Raw genomic sequence first — 24,583 nt, 5'->3', positions numbered from 1 at the left:
TTTACTAAGGCATAAGTTTATACCTAAAAAATCACATCTTAAAGTTTTGGAGAGGTCAATAATGGTAAATATGTTGACCATCATGCACAATTTTATATTCTCGTGATTTGATGCTAAACAGCGGGATCGCGGAAGTAAGTACTCGCGAAATATAAGGAATTTACAGTACTTTATTCCAGGATTGAGAACTTATAATATTTTCTATACACTTTATGGTTTAAAGATCAAATGTTGTTTTGTAATGGTTTTTGGTGTTGAGGCTGTTGTTAACATTTAGTACGTGAATTTCACAATTTAACTTTATTTATTCATTATGCATAAAAAGAAATCTTCGGATATTATAGACATAGATTGATTTGTTGTAAATTACACAAGTAACCAAGATGTCTCATATTTCCTTTAATTTTTCCTCTACACACCGAATTCTACTCACAGGTGAACTGTCTCTCCCTAAATATATGTACTCAGTGTTTTGACTAATTTTTGTCGAATTTTAGATTATTTTGTTATGCTGTTAACAATAAAAAGACATGATCTCAAATTTAATTTTTTTTTCTATGTAAAGAAATACTTAAGGTTTGAAATTCTTGCCTGGATATTGGATATCAAAGACATTGTGGAGTGGGCATTGTAGACATGGAAGTTATAACCTTACTAAGCTAGTATCATGTTCCACTAAATATTGTTTATACATGTATTTAAAAAAAACCAATTTTTTGAATTATCATCTCATTAAAAGATTTTTAATATGATACAAATACACCATGGAATCACTGTACAAAACAACAAAAGAATGTGTAGTTTTTCTGACTCTTTAATCATTTTAATCAATAACAGACTCCAGTAGATATATATATATCTCTGGTCTGATGCATAGAGGTCCTCAAAGGAAATAAAAACAGTAACCAATCAAAACAAGCCTCCTCCTGCAAGATAGCACCTTTACCAAATCGTCGCCAGGCGACCCCTCAATTCATACACTCATTTACTTAGTCTTGATTGAAATCACACACCTGTGTAAAAATTTCAACAAGAATCCAAATTTATCTTAATTCTAAAAGAAATTTTAATAAAAAAATTATGTGCAGTAGTTATGAAAAAGTTATTGAAATAAATCTAACAATGCTATTTAAGTACAACTTTGAAAGAGAAAAAAAATCAACAATTGAATAGGAATACATTCATTTCCCTATAACTAATAAGAAATTTAATATATTACATGTACATGTACAATTATTTAAAAATATTTAGACAGTACACATAAATTTGGCACTCACAAGGATGAATAATAATCTAATCAAATTATTACATTATATCCTAAAATCATCAAAGAGGAGAGAACTCTGACCTACCTTGTAATAATGTCCTATGGTGAAGTACAAATATTTTGTCTCTGCTTAGATAAGCTATACAAAAATCACATCTCCTACACATACATAAACACATCATACTATACTCCCCAACCTATCTTGGAAGTCATATACAATGAGATATATACAGAGATTAAAAATATCACAACACAAAATGTTCTGGTTAAAAGAAAAACAGAATGGTCAGGATAAACAAAGGTCAAAATTTATCTGGCAAATAGTTTTCTTTTCAATAAAAACAAAAAATACAAAAACCCCCAGTAAGTAATCAGCAAGTACATAAAATGGACCCCAACTTGTCACCACTGTTTGCTCTCTGATCCATTTATCTTCAGCAAAGATACCTTGGACATAAAGCAAAGCACTTGATTATTAATTCTTCTTAAAGTGAGTATCGAATGTGAGAGAATGACTGATCTTGGTCTACTATTGATGTTAACACACAATGGAAAACAATTACATGTACCACATAACTGACTCAGTTAATAGACACATTTCTATGAAATTTCTATGAAGTATACAGGTTGGCATGAACTCCGTTATAGACACAAATTAGGGGTTAGACAAGATTATTACAATTGCCTTGGTCTTCTAAAACACACTACACCATTTTCACTTGATAATTTTTCCGAATAATTTGCAGGCAATGGCCATATAAAATATGAAAGACATTTAGGTACAAGTAGTATCATTTCACACTGAACACTATATGTCATTATAACCACACAGGAAATTCAAACACAAAACACTTTGTTATGTGTCACATTACAAAACTGCTGAGATTCTAATAATGCACCATCTCCATGTAATTTTAATTTACTTTCTCTTTTACAAAATGAAACCAAACTTTAACAACACAGATTAATTGACATTTTCAGTGTAAATAAAATCCCAATTTGTTAGTTACAACACGTACATGTCATCACAGCCCTAAATATGTCAGTCTGTGACCCAAATTTTGTGTTGGGCCATTAATTACTTCAAAAGAAAACCCCTCCACAACATTACAATGGTTATATCACACATCACTGCAAGCCTAGCTAGTACATTCTATAGCAGTATAGATTATCACATTATGTAGATTCATCCCTGACTACTGGTAGATGTACAACACAGACACATGGACAATATGTAAGAGCAGTAACAAATCACTGAATGCCGGTCACTCGGAACTCTATACAATGGAATGAAAATGACTTCTGTCTTTGTAGATAATTGTAAATTACCACACTACAAATAAATACCGGTACTCGATTTTCTTTTCTCTATTGAAGGATTCCGTCAATTAGCACTGTTTCTAGCCCTTGCTACAGTACACAGCACAATTAATGGATAAGTGGTTTATTAAGTACTTTATATACATTAGGATTGTTAAGTATTTCACTTTATAGTTTTAAATTAATAATTAAATAATCATGTACATGTTTGTTTATTTATACATGTATCAGAAATCCTACTTTTATATGGAAATAACTGATTGAAAAATAAAAACTCACATGGAATACATACCAGAGGTCAAAATTCCTTCTTCATAAAAATTATTACAATTATGTGACTAGTGTTGAAAAATGTAGGACCATTCCATTGAGTACTGGCAAGGTTTGGTATAAATTGGTAACTTAAACTGAACAATGACTACACAATTAAGTTCATTCCATGATCAATTTAAGTGTTTTATGTTCAAATACTAACTTATTGTAATAAATCACAAAAAGCTGATACAAAAATGCCACATACTAGGTACACAAATAAATCACCTGATTGTACGCATGTAAAGGTAGATTACTAATGCTTGTGATAAAATTGTGATTAAATGCAAAATGATAAGGCACACACCACAGGTTCACCCATCCCCCCTTTTGACCCTAGTCGGTCTGTCACAAGTCCTTCAAGGACTCTCTCATTCAAAAGATTCCGTTTTGTCGCAGCTGTGTCAATGCCCCGGACACACCCCCTGGAAGGGCGCGCCCAAACAGTGAGCTGATCTTTGATGCCTCACTTTTCGAGATTTTCCCTGCAGTCACATGAATAACATCCGATTTATCAGCTGTTGAGGAAGTATTTGCCTGTTCACACGATGCAGTAGAACTTGCCCCAGACATTCCCTCTCTATTCTGAGGCCTCAGTATTCCCCCGATATACCTTGAGTTTATCAGCGAGTAACCTGTATGTTTCAGGGTGTCCATTAAAACATGGGTCCCCTGGTTCAAATGATCGAAGGGTAACCCTCTCTGTAGTGAAAAGGGCAGGTTCATGGAGCCTGACGAGTCAGATGAACTTGATCCTGAATATCCAGAATCCTGAGGGGGTGCTTCTTGCCCTGTAGACAACTTTGTGCTGCATCCAGTCGTAGTGGTGTATGTGGAAGACGCTGTGATTTTGGAAAACTCAAAATGGGAATCGGACACGATGCTGTCAACCCTCTCTGGGTTTGTTGCCGTTTCTGGCATCGATTTTGCATTCTTCTTTTTTGCTGCTGTAGACAAGAGATCTCGCTCGTTCAAGATAGAGGCCAGTCCCATCGACATGCTGTACGTACTAGTTCCACTGTTTGAGCCTTGCTGACTAGTGGCCATTCTTGATGTGAGCGATCTTGGAGAAGCAGTGGTACTGAAACCAATACAAAATAGAGTTTAAAAATAGCTTTTCTAAATACCCTGTAAAATATTGTAACACTTAGTATCACTTGAATTTGAAATCATTTACAGGATAAGGGAAACAAAAGAAAATAATCTACCCGTAATTTTTCTAAAATGTATGTATCATTGTCTATACTAATTTAATTTTTGAATAAAATTATAAATTCAATACCAGTTAGTTCAAATATTTTTGCCAAAACAGACTTTATAAAAACAAATAAGCATGCAGTGGCATTCAACTGAGAAAAAAAAAAGTGAAAAATGATCAGTGGAGATTGGAGTTAGAGTAGAATAAGAAGAGCAAGGCACTGCCTGTACCTGGTGCAAAATGTACCCTCCTGATTCTGTAAAATTGAAGGACTAGACCTATAGCATGCAGTGGGATGGAGACACTCATACAAAGCTCAGTACACACACCCTAGTACCCCAACAGCCTAATTGCCAACTCCGACATGTACAATATACATGTAGTGCTGGCAAGCCTCTACATGTATACATACAAATATGTATTTGTACAGGCCTATAGAATAATTTGTACAAATATGTACATGTATTTGTATTTTTGTATTTATCTATCTACATGTGGATAGGTATTCCATATAGTTATGTAGTTTTCTATCTATGTGAACAGATAATGCAAATGTACCAGGTATGTACAAATCAACCAAGGCATGCAAGCTAGCTGTTTCAATGAATGAATAAAGATGCCATACATATATGTGATTGTACAAATACATGTACCCCAATCTCTACATGTATTTCATGCAATAAACCAGATTATATTCTTGATGGGTCAGTGGCACTACAGAGCTTTCGACGCAGTTAATACATTTATGAAGTTCACTCAAAGGGAGAAAACTCACTCGCTTTTATCACATTCAGATAAAGTCTCATCTTCATCACTGTTTGAAAGCAACATAATGATTGTAATCAGAGTTCTCAAAATTAAAAATAAATATAAATCATCTGAAAATTTATCATAACAAAAGAGATAAAAATCAAAATGAATTTATTGCTATTATTTTTTAGTAAGGTGAATACTAATACATATAGTTGTATTTAATTCTGATTAAGAAGTCTTATTAGTATAAACTATTTTATAAGGTTTATTTACATGTTTGATATACGATTCAATAATTCAATATTTTCATACGTATTGAATTAAGTAGCTATTAATGAAAATTAATTCAAAACCAATATGGGAGATCAAAATCAATAAAATGTCAAAGCATATCAAATGAATGAAAATTCTACACATTGATCAACATCATCCAGAATCATGCTATGAGAGTTATGTCCCTTCGTACCTGCTGTAATCTGAGGGGTGTTTGACCCTGGAGTCGGTGAATGTGTTAATGGTGGTGCTCTCCTCGACGCGTTTACTGGGGCATTCCTGATAGTCATCTGTAAATCAGGCAAATCAAGTCACTTCCTCTATTCCAACAAATTTTTGGGGCTTTAATTCATGTAATCAGATCAAATCAGGACAGAGACTAGAGGATTTTATGAAATGAGCAAGATACATTATAAAAATAGGTGTACAAATAATGTTGCAATCATTTACAAATCCAGACTGGTTAATGCTTGCCGTGCATTTAAAAATCAAATTGTGATATGAAATAAACTGTGTGAAAGAATATCCTACCGTCTTCTTCAAAGTCACTGATATTATACGTCTCTGCCTCAATGTCCAGCTTCCTGTCTCCACGCGTGGCTACTCCTGGTCTGGACTCAAACAGGCCTTCTATTTTGGGAGTAGCCAACTGCTGCCACTGCCGCAAGGTAACAGATCCTGTGCAGAAAAGGTGTGTTCACTTTAGTAAAAACATGTAAAATTCATCAGGTCCCCCATACTAACTAAATGTACAATGCAAATGAAACATGTCATTGTATTATTTGTTGGAAAAATTGTATTAAGTGTGAAAAAATGTCACTAGAGATATCACATATGACAGCTTTTACACAAACAAATATACATGTATCTAAAGACAAGACTTGAGTTTGACAATGTATACCTTCGAGTGGTTTGATGATTTTGAGTTTCTGAGGGAGGCGGTAGTATGGATTGTTACTCCCTGAGAGAGAGAAGTGGGACAGGCCACTGCCTGTGGACAGGGTACTGTCGGGGGTCCTACACACTCCAGGTGTGTCCGACATCTCACTCTCCATCCTACAGGGATCACAAAGGTAGATACATCAATAGCATGAGCATGTGTAACAAACACCTGTCTTGTCATCTATTTTCATTCAGATAACAAATATCCTAGAGATTTTTCCCAAGTGAAATTAATTCATCCAAGCATGCAATTGTTCAATACATAAAGCTAATCCAGAAAAATTACTTTCTGTATTTGTGTCCTTTTTGTGTGGCTGTGTATCATTTTTTTCTCAAGTTTCTTCTCAATTCATCATGATTACAAATTTAACTTTATCACTTACTATTCTAACTAAGCACATGATAACATTTTATTCCTTCATGTCTCTTGTCTGACCGTGGCCATTAATTATCTATTCATTATCAATCAGAATGGTACCTATTTCTCCCTCGATGCTTCTTGTCTTCATCTTCTTTGTAATCCTGTTCATTCAACTCATTGGCTCGTCTCAATGAAAGTTTACGTAAGGCAGTCTCCAGATCATTGGAACCAGGGATTCCTGGTTTTCCATACTGACATTTCTGGTTTCTGCAAAAGCATATGTTACTACAAATTTCTCACTATTCAAAGGTTGAAACAACTATAACAAATATCGCTGAAATGTCAACTCACTCTCCTACATGTATATATCTTTATAAAGATATGAAGATATCTTGTCCTTATGGTTTTCCGATAATTGTTTTAACAGTATTAACCTCTTTACTTTACAAGATGTACAAGATGTTTTTATTGCAATCTAATGCCGTTATCATTACCTGTACAAACTGTTAAATCCGGCCAGGTCAGACGGAGCTTCGCTTTCCTCCATGTCAGCAAAGTACATAGAACTCCTGGTGGAGACAGAGGCTGACTCCCCACCGCTGTCGTTACGACTCATGTCCAGGCTACTGGCCCCAGGTGGACTGTGACCTAGATTCATCATGCTCTGGCTAGCGGAGGGTCCAAGGGAACTTCTTGACCCTGGCAGAGAATACTGAGAACTTCCTGGCTTTAGGGCCGCCTTTGCAGTCTCAAATATCTTCCAGTTATGTACCCTGTCAAGATTATTACCGAGAATAATAATTTAAAGAAGATCTTAGTTTTATTACAAATACAGTCTTACAGCCATATTTTCCTTACTTTCTCTCTGCAGGGGAGAATCCTGGAGGATAATCACATTCACTTCGCAGTGAGCTTTCTAATTCTGAGGCCAGTGAGTCGGAGGGTATGCTGAGGAGTGACGCAGACATATAATTGTGCCTAACCGCTCCTGGCTTTTGTTTACGACGGAGTTCTCTAATCTCTTCCTGGGCCTGTTCATACAGGGCATATAACTCATCATGCTTGTCTTTTAAGGCTGAAAGCTACAAGTAAAACAAGAATAGTTTAAGAAAGATGGTAAGCCTTATGTACATGTAACAATATTGAAAAGGATCATTCTTTTTTCAAAAGGTATAAAGTGAATAAGCAAAGAGTTCTCAGAATCATTCTTACAAACATGTACATGTAAGAGAAATAAAACAGTTGAAAATAAAACAAACATGCAAATCAAAAGAATGGACTGAAATACTGAAAGACTCAGTGGATGAATGAATAAATAAACAAGAAAATGAATGGATGAATGAATGAATGAATGAATGAATCAGACCTCTGTGGTGAGCTCCCTCTGAGCTTTCTGGGATTCCTCCAAGTGCTTCTGATACTCCATGTTTTCCAAAGTCATCTATATAAAAACATCAAAGTAATTATGCTAAGAGCAGTCATAAAAATAATTGTCCATTTAATGCTGCACAGGAGATTGTATTCCTTGACAAAACATGTCCATTGATATCAACTCACACCGCACGTACGATTTAAAGAAATATTGATCTTCATTTTTTTCTTTACATTGAGAGCCTCCCTTACCTTGCCTTATTTATGTTGGAGATGCAAACATGCATTTAATTACTGACTTCATTTTTTTTAAAAACAAAATTGCTTAAAACTGCATCTCAACTGCCAGACAAACTTAAACCTACACACAGGATACAAACTGGATAGTTTGAATATTTGTTAAACAGACTCGTCTGATAAAAATTCATTTACTGTGAAATCATTTTAACTCATGGAAGCCAATTTTAGTGCTAGTACATTGTACATGTACATGACATGTAAATTTACACAATTTTCTTTCCTTAAAATAATTAATAAAGACAAAATTTCATGAATAGCTGATGATAGAAATTTAATGGTTAAGAGCATCCAGGAAAAAAAAAAAATAGACCGTGAAGATGGGTTATCTCACAATTTTGAGGCGGCGCTGGAGCTCCACCACCTGGGCCAGTAGCCCGGTGATTTCTTCCTTCTGTCCGCTGCATTCCTCTGACCGCTTTATCAGCTCCTCTGCCAGCAAGTCAAGCTCCTTCTTCTTGGCATCTATTGTATGACAATGTAATGTAATATTTCACTTTGAGTTTTTCTATTCAAAGATTTTTTTAAAAACAGCTAAAAGCTGTAATTTTATACTTTAAACTACACTATAGCCCTTCAGAATTTTGAGAGTTAACATAGTTTACATCTGAATAGTTCAACTCTCTGACAGTAAATACTAGTATGATACGATACATACTGAGCTGTGCCACACAGTCATCCACCAGCCTCTGTTCTTTCTCCTCATATCTTGAAGTTTCTGAAGATAACTGCTCAGTCTAGCAACAAAAAATGTAGGATTTATTTTTATTGAATAAAGAATTGAAATTTCTTATTTGCACTCTGCTGCATAATTTACCAATATCAACGAATCATGAAAAGGTAAACATGAATTTCTTCCTTCTTCAATTTTATAAAAAGATAAAAAGCCTATGAATGCTTTCAGCTCACAAACCTCTAATCTGAGTTTGAGGTTTTCCTCCTCTAGAACTTTGACTTTTTTCTCGATAGCACATGCTCCACCCAGGTGTTGTAAGAAGTCTGTACTGCCACTGAAATCACAGGTAAAATTATGACAGGTAATTTTTTTTAAATATTACATTCAAAGTAAACATTTGACAAAGAAAGTCTTTGTTTCCCCCCAGATATTTAAGTAAGTAATTACAAAAGGCAGAAAATAATATTCCAAGTATTTTACCTTGATTCGTCACTTGGTGATAAGTCCACATTTTCCGAGAAAGCTTGTAGCAAGCCATCCTTTAATGATAACTCATGTTTGATTTGGTTTACCTACAAATACACCATACATGTTAGTCAGACACAGTGCAAGTAAAATAACCATTATCTACAGGTATGCTAAAAAAATAAGATTTTCTAGGAAAGTTCATGTACTGGGATTTAGTTTTGCTTATGATGTAGAGAAATAAAGAGGGATGACAGGAAAGAAGGAGGGTGTAGGAACATAATGTACATAATTACCACATTTAACAAAGTATATGCATGCTCCTATTCTTTATGTCCTTTTGTTTACCTTTTCAGAGAGTAACACCAACTGTTCCTCTAAAACGTCATTCTTCTCGGAGAGTTCCTGGTTTTTTGTCAGTAAAGTTTGTCCAATTTTAGCTGCTAGCTCTAAATCTCTTTCTTTCTGCAAATATCATAGACAAACAATTTATCAACTTTGAAGAGGTAATTTAACATTGAAATTTTGACTCAATATTCACAAAATCCTTGTTTTTAAATTTACAGTATTTAATGCAATAAAGAAATTCTTTTCATGACAAATTTTTTCTTTTTGGATATGCAAAAGATGTTATAAATTTAAATAGAACATTTTTACAGAAGCCATCCTACAGAAGATCACAGTGATTTACATCTATGGCCCTGAACCTGTCTGACTTTTTATATCAGGGTATCCTGAGCCCGCAGATTTACAGAAGAACTAGGCCTGCATGCACTCTTGGTTGTTTTTATTTCTACGAAAAGCTACCCCTAGATTCAATATTTGTGTTGTGCGATAGGATTGACCATTTTTGGGGTTTGCTGTTTTTTTGTTACCTCTTCCAGTAGTCTGTTAACCGCTTCTATATCATTGTATGTCTTAGTCATCTGTGTCACACGATCCGAACATAGCACTGAAATAAAATAAAAGTATCACAGTAAATTTCTAACAATTTATATATCACTGAAATATCTTATATATATATATATATATATATATATATATATATATATATATATATATATAATACTATAAATTCCTTACTTTACCGAATACTTAATTCTGTGATTCTGCTGATTTGCATAAAATTGTTAGAATATAAAATTGCAAGAATATAGAATTGCAAGAATATAAAATCGTTAACACCAAATTTTTTTGTTATAATTTTCTATGGTTGAAAACTGTCTGAAAAATAAAAAAATATAAGCAAAGGTCGCTTCTTCCAATTGTACGCAGATATTAATTTGAGCATCGCGTTTAATAAAAACCTACAGTATTTGATTTAGATGCAATTACAAGTACAAATTTACAAATGCTATAAATAGCCCCTGTATGTATAAACATGTACATTAATTTTGTTTTTCTCAATGCTCCTATCAATTGGTCAGCAATTTATAATAAATCAAATTTGCATTCTGTTGAAATTTAGATTTTGATGAAATTATAGCTGTAATTTTCAAATTTTTGTTGAATGTTCTAGTAAGAATAATTCATAATGAATTTGCTACTCAGAGAGGAAACATTTCAACACAATAATAAGACTTATCCAGTATTTACGCTTAGATGTTTAGACAATTAAGGTTTTAGAAAGAATTTTTTAAAACTTTGATCTATGAATTAGAGTATAATTTACTAGAACATTTTCATAATCTTTAGAATTACTGAGCAATTTTTTAATCCTACCTTTTTTATAAATGTTGTGCATTTAGCTAAATTTTACTCACAAGGGTTTTACAGTATAATTAAATCATTCATCATATTAGCCTAAAATTTCTTTTATCAATTCAAATGATAAACAAATCAAGCTTCAATTCAGTTGAAGTAACTGTAACATCAAAAGAGATATTGTAGAGAATAAGAGATAATGCATAAAAATATAAATATGTGCCTAATATTTTAGATTTAATAACCAAGTATATCATAAAGACAAAATCATGTGCTTGCATAAATTCTGAACTTTTCCACTAAGCTAATAAAACACATTCCATACAAATAATGAAATTACAAGGTAAGAATTCTGTAACATTATTATTTTCTAATTTTGCCTTCAATATAAATTAATAAATAAGCTCCCTTACCAGTTAAATTGTTCATTAAGTCTCAAACCAATGTCAAACTTAAGAGCTTAATTCCTTCTGTGATTTATGCCATTAATGCATATTAAATTATGCATGCACCCCATGTGAAGCCTTCAAATCCAAATTTGGATGAGCTCCATTTTAACTTCTGCATTTGTTTTTTACCGGTACTCCACTATGTCATATTTTACAAAGATATCACCAACTTCAAAGTTCTGGGGCTTTTGTAAACAAGTTTTCTCCAGGATTACATAACATGGATAAAAAAGATATTGCATGTCAAAATGCTTCCAGTTAACTAGACTAATCTTTTGTGTATTTAAATATTGGCCCGATTTCAGACAGCGATCAAAACAAATGTATATTCCTGACGTCACTCTGTTAAGGACGGGTGCATTTAAAAGGATCAATTCACAGTGTCAACACAAAAAAGTGCATTACCTGCCAAAACCCACACAATACCCATATAAGTATGTGTTTATATACCTGCTAAGTTCCATAAATTACTGTCTGCATTACTTCCCGATTCAAACTGATCATCCATACTCCATTGTCAATTAGGTTAATTAGAAATCAGCTGTACTTCCAGCTTCAGTAAATTCAGCATTTCACAATCCACACTTTCTACAGTCATGTATGTACCACAATTGTATATTGAAACTTCTGCATAGCAGCACCTTCCTTCTGACTTGGACAAAATTTACCAAACCCAAAACTGTTGCTTGCACTCATTCTAATGATATTGGAACCTCATATATATATAAGTGCTGATTCTTCAGATAAAATTGTTGCACATCAAATCAACTCTTCACAGAATAATTGGAATTTGATGACCTTGGGGGGATCAAGGAAGATCAAACACTGAATAGTCACAATGAAGCCTGTCACCGTCCTCTTCAACCTTGCACAGCCCTGATGGAGCTACCTCCAAAGTCAACCCAATACACATTACTAGATCAATAATCAATCTATTCTATTGTACATCAGCCGTTAAAAATCCTACAGTCGCCACAATAAATATTCCATGAGGAAAATTATTCCCAGGTAGCTAGCATTTTCCTGAAATTACCTGTCACATTGAGCGCTGTACTTGATGGTTGCTATTGGAAACTGAATCAATTTTACATGGGATTATTTTTCTTCATGAGAAATGATATTAAAACATCATGAATACACAGAATGACAGCAATTTCTAAATTAATGAATGGCTATGTAAAACGAAACTAATCAATAATCAATACCTGGGGATAAATGTTCCAATCGATGTGCATAAAAAATTCAAAATTTCAACTTGAAATTTTCACTGATAATGCATCATTAGGTTTAATGCATTTTCCAGAGGTGGGATCTTCATAACCCTTCAATGATTCTAGTTTTCAAAACAAATACTTTAAATCCAGAAATAGAAAAAGCAATGCCTTGATTTTAGCACCTTCAGATAAAGTCTGCCAGTAACAATGGAATAATTTCTTTTACATTCTCATTTTTAACACATGATAACAAACAAAATGATCAGACACTAAAACAAAAAACCAGTTACATGAAATCCGGTAGGAGTGTTTACAAATGACTCAATCCTTGGTGTATTTAATAGTCATGCAGTAATATGATCTAACTGCTAAATCCCAAACTTGTTTCACAGACAGTACATGTTCTCAGGAGTCGGTCAATGGCACTAGTCCAACAGACTAAAGCGCTAATTAAAGCCATTGAAATTTTGTCAAGTCTCCTTGCCAAACAGTTTTCCACCTCCTGGAAAAGGTCTTACTTTCAATCAATGAACAATACACAAAACTGTAACCTATAGCTAGCTGGATTCAATTGCACTAAAGGTTGGGGTTCATGTAAGCAAGTTTAAATTGCTCTTGATAAATTTTAGAACCCCAAACAGATAAAATATGGCAAATTCACACTACCTTTAAAATTTGATTGACCATTGTTGATATTGGAACTTTATTGCTATAAATAACATGCCTTAGAACTTGATCAATATACATTGTGTAGGTCAAATCGGAGAAAAAAGAGCCGTTATTCTAATACACTACATGCTTATAGCACACCAGGTATAATCCAATTATTTGCCTCAGTAAGATTAATACATGATTGTGCCCAACACATACCATAACTTACTATGTGTACATTTATAGGTCACAGAATGGTCAAAAGTGTAAACTACAAAAAAAGGGGTCAACTACTTGTAGGATTAATATATAAGTTAATGCATTAAATTGTTACCAATTTCAGATTAATTGTAGGTATTTGGTTTGTGTATTGGTATTTTTTACTTAATCTTTACAGAAAAAAATGCTGTTTGTTTAGTCATTCTGTTAAAGAATTTTTCTATCATGAATGGAGAGGTCTTTATAATATATTAATTGTAAGAAACAAGCAATGGAAAGCTAGTGGCTACTCAGTACAGCTATCAAGATTCACTGACTCAACTCAGAGAATAAATCCTGTTGCAACAGCTTTCTCTGACAGTAACATAGACTGGAACACAATGATGTCATTCCTGTACAGTTCTATTTTTTCACAGAATGGCAAAATCAATACACAAAACAGGGTAAAAGCCATTTACTGTAACAGGGTGGCTGACTGTGAATGTTTACGTTGGAATCATAGACATCACACACAAAGACTGACCCAACAGGATCAAATACCCCGCCAGTGTCCAGTGTTTAATTACCCTAGGCGAGTTTCCTATGAACAATGTTTACTTAGATTACATGTAACAAGGTTCATCCAAAAATTACAAACAACAGGGTGGATATGAAAATCATTCAAACACAGCCCATTGACTACATATGCAGTAATGCATGGGGCACTTAACTAAAACAAGAGGCCCATGGGACCACATCGCTCACCTGAGCAACAATGGCTTTATATGGATGTACAAGGATATTGTGTCATATGGCCCCTCGGTAGAAAAACAAAAAAGAATACCATAAAATAAACTGTATCCAAATTTTACACTTATTTTCCTACACTTAATCTTTAACATTGTACCCTTATGAAATACCATTTTTACCAAAAATAAGATCCTATGCAAGATATAAAACTAAATTTTTGGTAGGGTACACTGTTAACTCCAATTCCCTTTATTTTAGTTCTGCCCCCTCACTTTATAAAACAATCAAATTATATATGAGAATATGCATATATATATATAGGTACATATTCATCTTCATCTACATTGTACTAGCTAGTTATTGTATTTTATTAAAAAAATTCCTACACGTGAAAGTGAAATTGTACCTCAAGGCGCTCAAATTAAGAACATTCAAAAAATTTGATTGGTCTTCCGCATTATAAACGATTGTTGTTTACCAGGCGTGAACATTTTATTACCTTACTCACTTGCTTGATCGATGACTACACTTGAAAGAAAAATGTTATCATGCGATTTGTTAAAGAGCTATTACATGTATAATCAATGCATAGGCGTCGGACCTGGGTGGAGGGGGGGGGGTGTCCCCCTCCACTTTTTTTGGCAAAGTTAGACATTTTTTTGTCAAGATTTCTGATAAGGTCTAGCCCCTCCCCCTCTCAATGAGCCTCAGACTGCAATGTATTGACAGGCATATCCCTCTATTCTACTAAGGCCCATCCTTTATTTTCATCTTTATTCAAAAGCAACATTAACAAATGGCTACAAATCAAGATGATTTTCCAATGTAATTTTTTTTCTTAGGAATAGCGATAATACATTTATCCCCGTAACAGTAATGTTTTAAACTGTTTTAAAGGATCGTTTTTATTTAATTGTGTCTGAAAAACCAACAAAGTTGGTTGAGATTCATCGTATAAGAAGGGGGCCCCAAAAAGTTGTTACAGCATATCATCCTTTAAATTTTTCTGTACAAGTATTTAACGTTTAGTGAGACATTTCTAGTGATAAATCAAAATTTTAGCGTCAACCGTAGAATTATAAGCAAGATACAGAACTCACAATTCTGCTTGGTTTGAGTCAATATTTTGTTCACAAGAGTTAATTACATTCAACTTAAGATTTTTAAGTTTGGTATTTCCTATTCAGAATGAACAAAAGCATGGCCTCAGTTTTGTGAGCAAAGTTCTGTATCTTGCTTATAATTCGAAACTTGACACAGCTGTAAAGAGAAAATTTGTAAACAATTAAAACAGAAGGAACATCCACTAAAACGAAGAATGAGCACAATTAATTTTTCATAATATATATATATCTATATATTTCTAGCAGCAAAAACAATCTCCGTTTAGACTGAAAATGCACAGCATCTTAACTAAACACGTTGCATTATAATCAACCATTACGTAGAGATCGTACCGAATTACCAATAGAATGTATAGTATTTATAATATAATATGTTGTTAGTGCATCAGATTTTGCTTGTTTTGCGCAGGTAAACAATTAACTGTCTGATTTACTGAAGTCTTTATTTGATTCGATATTTAAAAATTTCAAAATACGGGCGATATTTCCCCTAAGTTAAAAAGCATAAACGAAATTCAAAACAACGTAAAACCATGATCACGAGTGAAAATGTCAACGCATTGAAAGATTTAACCTCAATTCACTTCACGAAATTGGCACAAATATGTTTAGCATGTTTCAAGTATCCCTTCGCACGTAAACTGTTGCACATCAAGCAATATTCATCTTTGTCAGTTTGACTGTTTGTCATGCGTCAACATTCAAACATGGCTGCTTTATACAAAGAACTTTTGTTTTCGATATGGAATACCGAACCCAAAGTTATAAACTGATTGACTGCGATTATCTCTATTTTTATTTTTGTAAATTACTCAAATTTGAAACAGAATTCGCATATAATTTTTGCAAATTATATTTTCCTTTCCAAAAGGATTATTCATGCAAAATTACGTTGAATTTGACCCAGTAGTTCTTGAGAAGAAGATTTTTAAAATGAGACCCCCCCCCCCCTTTTTTATAGTTTCAAGGTTTTCTAAGTTTTGAATAAATAACGGTCTTTCATTTCTGCAATTTATAATCACCTTTCTATAGGGATGCTTTGTGCCAAATTTGGTTGAAATTGGCCCAGTGGTTTTAGAGAAGAAGTTCAAAATTTGAAAAGTTTACAGACGGACGGACGGCGGACAGAATGTGATCAGAATAGCTCACTTGAGCTTTCAGCTCAGGTGAGCTAAAAATGAAATCATTTCTTAAACTTTTTTTTTTTTGGTCACACTAACCAAACACAAACTATATGTGCACATTTTATAAAAGAAGGCAATGTGGCCATGCCATGAATTAAGACGTTTTCATTTACAAAATAGCAACATTCTAAAATATACATGTATATATGGAAAGGGGGAAGAAGAGGATGTTATCATTGAGATCAGCTTTCTTCACTGTTAAAAACTGTTGTTCTCTTGATTGTTGCCAAAACTTATTAGGCTGATCATCAAAGCTTATTTTCAAGTTAATATGGTAAACAAGAAATAAAGGGCTTTATTTCAAAATCAGCTTTTCAAATATTTTAGAATGATGTGACAACATTCGACTGCATTAATAGTGCATTACATATTATGTAATATAAAGGGCTATTAGAATGACGTTTTGATTCTGTGTCCATTCTGATCACCTACACTCAGTGATAAGCAGATTGTGTGTGGGTGGATGAGGGGGTGGGGTGATCTACCTGTACAGTACTACCAGAGCCCTGTGTTTCCTTACCAAAGTACTTGAGGGTTTCCTGAATCTGGTCATTGGATAGCTCTAGGTCCTCATCTATGGGGATTAGAGGGGTCTGGATCCAGTCCTGATTGTCGTAGCCACAGAAGTTGGTGATGGTGTCCGCCCGCAGACGATACTTGGGGATCTGCTCCTCTATCAGACTCAGAATCTCAACTTCTGGGAGGTTCCCAAGGTTACATACATCTACAAATCAAAGGGAAGCAAGGTTACATATACATTCATTAACAAATCTCGAGAAAGCATGAAGATTGGCATTTGGGTCCAACTTTATTAATAACATATACAAGTATCAACAATCAATATTTATGATGTATTCAAATCAAGCAAGGAAAATTGTCATAAATTGCTATATCTAACACTCCTAATCAATGTAATAATCAACAATTTTTGTTATTTCTTTCTAACACTGAAAATACCCAAGAGATCAGTACAGATAACTTTAGGGTTGACAAATCCTAGCTGCACAGTTCTCTGCTATACAGTGAAGGAATGTACACCCATTTTCTGGAGCAATGGAAAAGACATGCCAATAATATTTGTCTTTCTGTGTGTAACAACTCATGCTTTTCAAGGCATTTGGTTTGATGATATAATCTGGTCTGCATATCACTATCTTCACTGCCCCAAAAACACTCATAAAAAAGTCACGTCTACCAGTAAAGTCGGCAAAGGTTTAACTCTGAAATTCGGTCAAGATGAGATGGCTGAAAAATGAAGTACATGAAATCTCTACCTATCAATGACCTAATCATCAACATATAGTATAAAACACAGTTACTAATGAGACAAGTTCTGTGTATTTTACCACATGATGCTGCTGACCTGCCTAGAAATCTGCAATACTCTGCATTAGTCACAGACCATTCCTATCATTGCATCATCATACATCAGAGACCTGACATTGATTCTTCGACAAAATCAGACAATGCCGCATAAATATCGTCCAAATACACCACACAGGCATAAATCTCAATACAAATGCATCAAACTGGTATAATCTCATACAAATATGCCACTATAACAGACTCTCCTCAGGAAGTCCGAGTCACTGACAAGGAAATATTGTATGACATTGAACAGTGGTTTGTCTTAATACTTCACGCTTCATCAAAGAAGAGAATGCATTTCTCACTCCTTGCACCAAAGAGTTCCTCCTAATTACTGATTCATTGTGTAAAAAAGATCACACAGAAACATACATCATATACTTTACTGTCAACACTTACATATGCATTACCTAACCACAACAGTGAATTGGACTGGATGTGTTTTTAACTGTCTGCCTGTATACAATACATTTGAATGTCCAAATAAATGTATAAAATGCACCTACATGTACCACATGTATATTTATATGCTTATTTTCATAAGTTATCCTTTTAAAGTAAAACCTCTCGACTACCAATAATTCCCACATTTGCGCAAATAGCTATAAATAATTTTTAATCAAAGTACTGAAGTACTGACGGGAGTTGATTTTATCGATTATCATTTCTTTCAAAATCAACTTATCTTGCGTTGCAATCAGTTTCTAGTCTGTATTTAAATTAGGCACATTTTTATAATATAAATTTTCAGACTTTTCCGACAAGAATTTTGAGAAACCCTTTATGAATCATGTTGTGTAATACTTTAAGATAGATTTCAAACTATGTATCAGTAATCGCAATTCTAAAAATTGTATGGATCCAAACACTATTGGTATCGAACTCTAGTCTCGTTCAACCAGACGCTCAGCTGTCCCTGTTAATCTCCGACACGCAAGAGAGCCTCTCTGTCGGAGATTTACGGAGACAGCCGAGCGTTTGTTTGAACGAGACTATATTAAACTCTGGCGTAGGAATACATGATACTACAAAAATATCTACATTGTTCGTATTATATAAAATCTGACTATTTTCAAAGTGTTTATAGATAAATTTTTCTTGAAAAACAATGCTTCAGCATACATCACATCGAATTTTTCTATTATTTTCAAGAACTAAGTCTTGTCAGCGGTGATGATTTGTGCTTAGGTCCAAACACTGTTTCACTTTCAGTTTGCCAGAGTAACTGCATAGGAGAGTTGATTAAAATCAACTCCCAAAAATGGGAACAATGATTTTGTAGCTAATCAATACTGATATAAAAATTAGAAGAAACACTACCAGTATGAATTATTGAAATAAATCAATACATGTACAGTGTGCACTGGTATATACAATATGTACTCTGATTAATACAATTATTTACATATATCAAGTCAAAATACATTATGATTTATCTTATCAAGCAGGGTGCAAGTTTTCCCCTGCCATAAAAAACACAATTTATAATGAATATATTTTCATTCTAAAAGATTTGTTGTTAATATTGACTAATTCTTAATATTTGAATTATATATTTAGTCCAGGAAATTGTATGTTCCAAAAAGTCAACAAAAGATTAGAGACAATGCTCAAAACCAGTTGATTTTGGACATCACATGAGATTTTACCACCCTTTGAATTTGTTAACTTTATTTGCACCGTGTTCAAATTAAGTGTACAAGTAATACAAAATATTACAAAACAGTTACAGTAACTTTATGATTGTGTAATCAATGAACGGTTTTATCATTTGTTAAATCAACTGGTTTACACTGTTGTACATACAGTGCTTGCAAAAAAATTTAAAAGAGTACACATTTGCCATTGATAAAACATATAAATACTATCCCTATGTTACAAATGCAATTATATACAAGACATGTTTATCTATAATAAATAAGTTTTACCGTTTAAAATGAATCCCCACTGCCATGTGACCTTTGACTACCTGAACAGATTGGTAGATGAATACATATATACCTGTTATCAAAGCTCCAAATTAAATTAAACATTATCATTTACTCCTGTACAGGTGAGTGTAAGTTCACCTCCTCCATGTCACGTCCTAAATATCTATATCACTACAAACTTACAGGTAACTTACCTGCATACCGCAGAAAACTCCAGGAATACTTTATCTAGATCTGCTTAAGTAACATGCATCTTTTAATTTCCACTAATCTTTTACATGTATAAACAATCTGACTGTAATATGCAGTCTGGACTCTATGTAAATCCTCCCTCTCTATCTACATATTTTTATTGTGAGATGGTGTATGGTGGGATCTAAAAATAAACTGACAACCTGTCATCTGTTGCCTATTGGTTTGTACTTCTGCATACATTGTCAACAAAGAAATACATTTTAATGTGTCATTTCATATCAACCACCTGTATTTCCTTATTATTCATTTATCATTATATTCAATATTTTAAGCATCCAATTCTATATTCAGTCTGAAGCAGATGTCAATTTGATGATATTCAAACTATAAAGATAATACAATACAACCTTTAAGGAGGCTGGGTGGTTAACAAATTAACCATCAGATCTACCTTAAATTTTTTAGATATGATTTGATTATAGATATAAATAATCATTAAGAAAAAATTCAAAATATTTTAGCTATAAAATTTGATCATCTTCCTATAACTTTATACTAAGCTTGTCTTCTTATGGAGATTAAAATACTCTAAAAATTGCCATGACCATCAAATAATTGCCAAATTAGGGTGTAAGAGTTATCTGTCCTGGTTAAAAAGCTTTTAAAATAATACATATGAACTGTTGTGCATCCTGTGTATTGGATGGAACTTAACTGTACATATCCAAAAGTAAATAGCTGTATGCCTTGTGTTAATCCATGTACATTTGTTAAGTCAGTTTCTTCTTGCCTTGTGTTTATATACACTTACCATTCATAGTAATTGCTTAAACCATAGGAAGTTATAAATTAACAATGTCAGACTGCCAAATTACACAGAAGTAAGGAAACAATTCGAGGTAAAACATTTACCATAAGGAATTAAAACTGTAAAAAGTGTCTCCAACTTGTGTTTTTGAAAGTTACCAGTACATAAATTGCAATACATGTATATTCAAGTAAATGTGGTCATACTAAGTACAAACTTATTTACCCTCTATGTTTTTCAGAACATGTATTTTTAGTTGATTTAGAACTTTAATTTCAATAATCATTTTGAACATTTCCTTAAAAACAATATCTTCTTTTTAAAAAGTCTCTTACAGAATTTTTAAGAATATTTAGAAATGCATGTTTTAATTTACTGTATGCATACATGATTTAAACGGCATGTTAAAAATTCATTATTGTTCCCACAAGATGAAAACATTTTTATTACTGGTACATGCATTTTAAGATATTTATGCCTTCAATGACAGATGAATTTTTTAAGTTTTCTAATGACCTTTTTTCTTTTCAATAAATGCATTAATGAACTAACACTACATTTACTTTGTAGTATGAAAAACTGACATAAGTGGTTTTTTGTGGTGTTTAAAAAGTAAGTGTTAAACAAACCAAAGTTAATAATGTAACAATATGTAAGTAGAATTTAATATATTTACCAGTCAAACAGCTGGCGTCACTGGTCACTAAGTTGGGGTCATCTGGGGTCCCATCTTTGTGGTTTATATCACATGATGCGTAAAGGGTGTCATCGCATAGGTCCAGTTTGTTGGATAAACAGAACACCCTTTAAATTAGGGTGTAAGCTTCTTTTACTCTTTGACAGCTATACAAATAATATATGGCAAGCTGGTCCTGCAAAATTTCAAAGACTATATAAGTATAATATGCATAAAAGAGATAAAAGTCACTTTTAAATGCTGTCTATGGTAATCTTTTATGTTAATTGTAGAATATTATGTCACTATGGTAGAAATGTGCAAAAACTAAAAATACATGATTATCATATATCTATTGTTAATAAGGTATTTCATTTTAGGAACGAGTTCAATAGCTACCTAATTTATAAGTGTGTTAACTGGTTTGGGACAGTTTATGCTTTATAAACCCTTTTATAAATTACTACATGATGTAGTTAATGAAGCTTTTTGTCCTTTAAAATGACATTAAAATGTAGCGTCAAGTGGATTAGATGTTTTGATGCCAGCCTTCCTGAGTTGTACCGGTAAATCAATTTCTTTATATATCATAAACTAATTTGTTCAGTCAATCAAATAGAGTGTTTTTACCAGAATTAAATTAAATATTCATCAAACTTCTTTGCAAATACATAGCTCAATTGCAATATTTTTAGTAGGAGTGCATTTGATGTAAATATATCAAATTTAATATTAGAGATGTTAGGCCAAATTAAACTGCATTTAATTTTACACAATTTAGGGTGTTATTGTTTTCAAATGTTCTAATTTGCAACAATCACACTTTTGCTTACAATCCTCATTAATACTGAATGTCAATTTTACAATATGTAAAAATGTATGGTGTAGAATTTTAATAAATTTGTTTAATACTTCTATCAATAGTGATGTTTATCTTTATTAAATTTAATGACTAACTGAATAATTATGCCTTGCTTTTATTGAAACTGGTCTCCAAAAGACACTTCAAATATTGGATATGTGGTTTTAAAGGAGTTGCACATTCCTGATCAGTTGATAATGTTAATCAAAATAATGTAAACAGAGAAAACTCTTGCAGATACAGAACATTTTACAGATTGGGAAACATTTACAAATAACAAAACTATCAGATGTTTTCGATATGAAAGTTGTAACAAAATAATTGCATGCAGCATACTTTTTTAAGATGAATCATAAAATCCATAAACGGAGGTAAACTTATCACCTTATGAATATTTATTGTGTCAATAAACATTCCGTCTTATTCATATCAATACACATACAGATTAGTTAGATGCATTAAATATTCTTTAATCCTAGTCTTTCTGAACTTAAAATTAATAAATCGCCTCTTTCATGTCTGGGTTTCACACATATTATTATTTCATATGTTTTTCACTTACCCTTGTCCGCCATGACACATTTGAAGATCCTTGAGCATACATAACGAGCAATGTGATTGGTTCAATTAAGAAATATTTACTAATCACAAGTCTTGAGAGAAACCCTAAATTACATCGGCGGATCAAATATCTTTGTTATTAGCACTAAACATGATATAACAAAAATGAATATACTTAAAAGTTTTTTGAACTTGCGTCAATCAATTAATATGGCTTTTTAATAATATTATTATTAAATACGATACAACATCGACGTAATGATAATACAATCTATATTTCCATATATGGCCAGAAATTAGTCCTGACTTTTACCCCCAGTAACATTGGTTATGTACATCGGTAACAGTGTTTGATTATGAATGATTTTTAAACTTTGATGTACTTGTGATATCTATATTTCTGGACTGACGCACCTGTTCAAGTTAGTGTGGTTACATATTTTTGTGTGTGCGTGTGGATAGGCCTAATCTTTGAAAATGTTTCGGGTGCTTGTTTATCTTATTCATATTCAGATTAATGTAATCGTATAAAAGATCTCCTGCCAGTATATATAAAAGATATTTCAAGTTCTTGTAAAAAAAAAAGCACCTTTATTTAAAAGGCAATTTTAGAGCTCTAATCACATCCTTTGGATGGTGCGAACCATATAATATTACATTAGATTTATTGTTTATTCAAAAATGGATTGTCGGAAAATAATTTTAACGCTATGTCAAACAAGCATGAGAAGTTCTGCATTTGTCCATCAGTTGTTATAACTATTTATATACAAGTGATTTTCAAATATATCATGATTATCGGAAACGATTGAAGGTCCCTTTTAAGACAATTTTTTATTCCAAGCCGATTACAATGAATTCAGATTCATTATTTTGTCGATAGGACGGGGAGCCATGCAAGCATATGCACTTAAAAAGCTTGTATTTAGTACAGTGTTTTGATTCAATTCAATTTACTGAAAGACTAAATTGAAATGTTGGCATTGTGTTCATTTTATAGTTGGAGAAGTACTACATTATATCGATCAATATTACTATATTCTACATTTCCAACAGAAACATTTGCAAGCGCAAGTTCATTAAATGGGTATTTATGCAAACATAGCGGCATTGTGACACTGTGTAATATTGTGAGAAATATTTCAAAATTCTTAAAGCATTTGTCGGCAAATACTGCATAACACAAAAACAACCTGAAGATGCATTCAGAGTAAATTCATGAATGTGAATGGTACATTTTAAAATCAATGTGCTGTAGAATATAATAGAATCGGCACATTACACCATTAATTATTCTACAAAAATAAAACCAAACAAACAAACAAAGAAGAAAATAAAAGGTGTCATCGTTACAATAAATATATTTTGATAAGTAAAATAAAAGAAAGAAAGAATTTTATTATCTTCGTGGATTAATGGGGGGGGGGGGGGACCTATATTAACATTTTTAACATTTTAAATAAAAATGTTTTACACCTGCATAGTTACTCATTCTACACTAATATAAGCATTATCAACCTTGAAACCTAAATAGTAATTTTTTTTTTTACAGCCATTCGATCGGCCTCATATCCTGCCCGGGGGGGGGGGGGGGGGGGGGCTTCATTACTTCACCAAACCTGAAAAACTGTTCTTGATACGATCGTGAAATTAGAATTTGTAAGGTAAAAGAG

At 32.9% G+C, this 24,583-nt stretch overlaps 1 protein-coding gene across 1 annotated transcript; it reads right to left on the bottom strand.

Annotated features, from left to right (window-relative positions):
- Positions 1 to 798: 798 nt before the first annotated feature.
- LOC128156503 (trafficking kinesin-binding protein 1-like) lies at positions 799 to 22,924 on the bottom strand. Its single transcript, XM_052818673.1, has 17 exons — positions 22,912 to 22,924; positions 17,030 to 17,233; positions 10,111 to 10,187; positions 9,584 to 9,700; positions 9,251 to 9,342; positions 9,008 to 9,104; positions 8,753 to 8,831; positions 8,429 to 8,559; positions 7,793 to 7,867; positions 7,285 to 7,508; positions 6,921 to 7,199; positions 6,544 to 6,693; positions 6,025 to 6,179; positions 5,655 to 5,801; positions 5,317 to 5,413; positions 4,873 to 4,911; positions 799 to 3,980 (listed from the first exon to the last, which is right to left on the bottom strand). The coding sequence occupies exons 1-17, from the start codon at positions 22,922 to 22,924 to the stop codon at positions 3,275 to 3,277; spliced, it is 2,682 nt and encodes an 893-aa protein (XP_052674633.1). The 3' UTR covers positions 799 to 3,274.
- Positions 22,925 to 24,583: the final 1,659 nt, after the last annotated feature.

Source organism: Crassostrea angulata, chromosome 7, assembly GCF_025612915.1.
Source record: "Crassostrea angulata isolate pt1a10 chromosome 7, ASM2561291v2, whole genome shotgun sequence".
NCBI lineage: Eukaryota > Metazoa > Mollusca > Bivalvia > Ostreida > Ostreidae > Magallana > Magallana angulata.
Note: the sequence above shows the minus strand (reverse complement) of the source record. Positions and strands in the feature narration are given on the sequence as shown.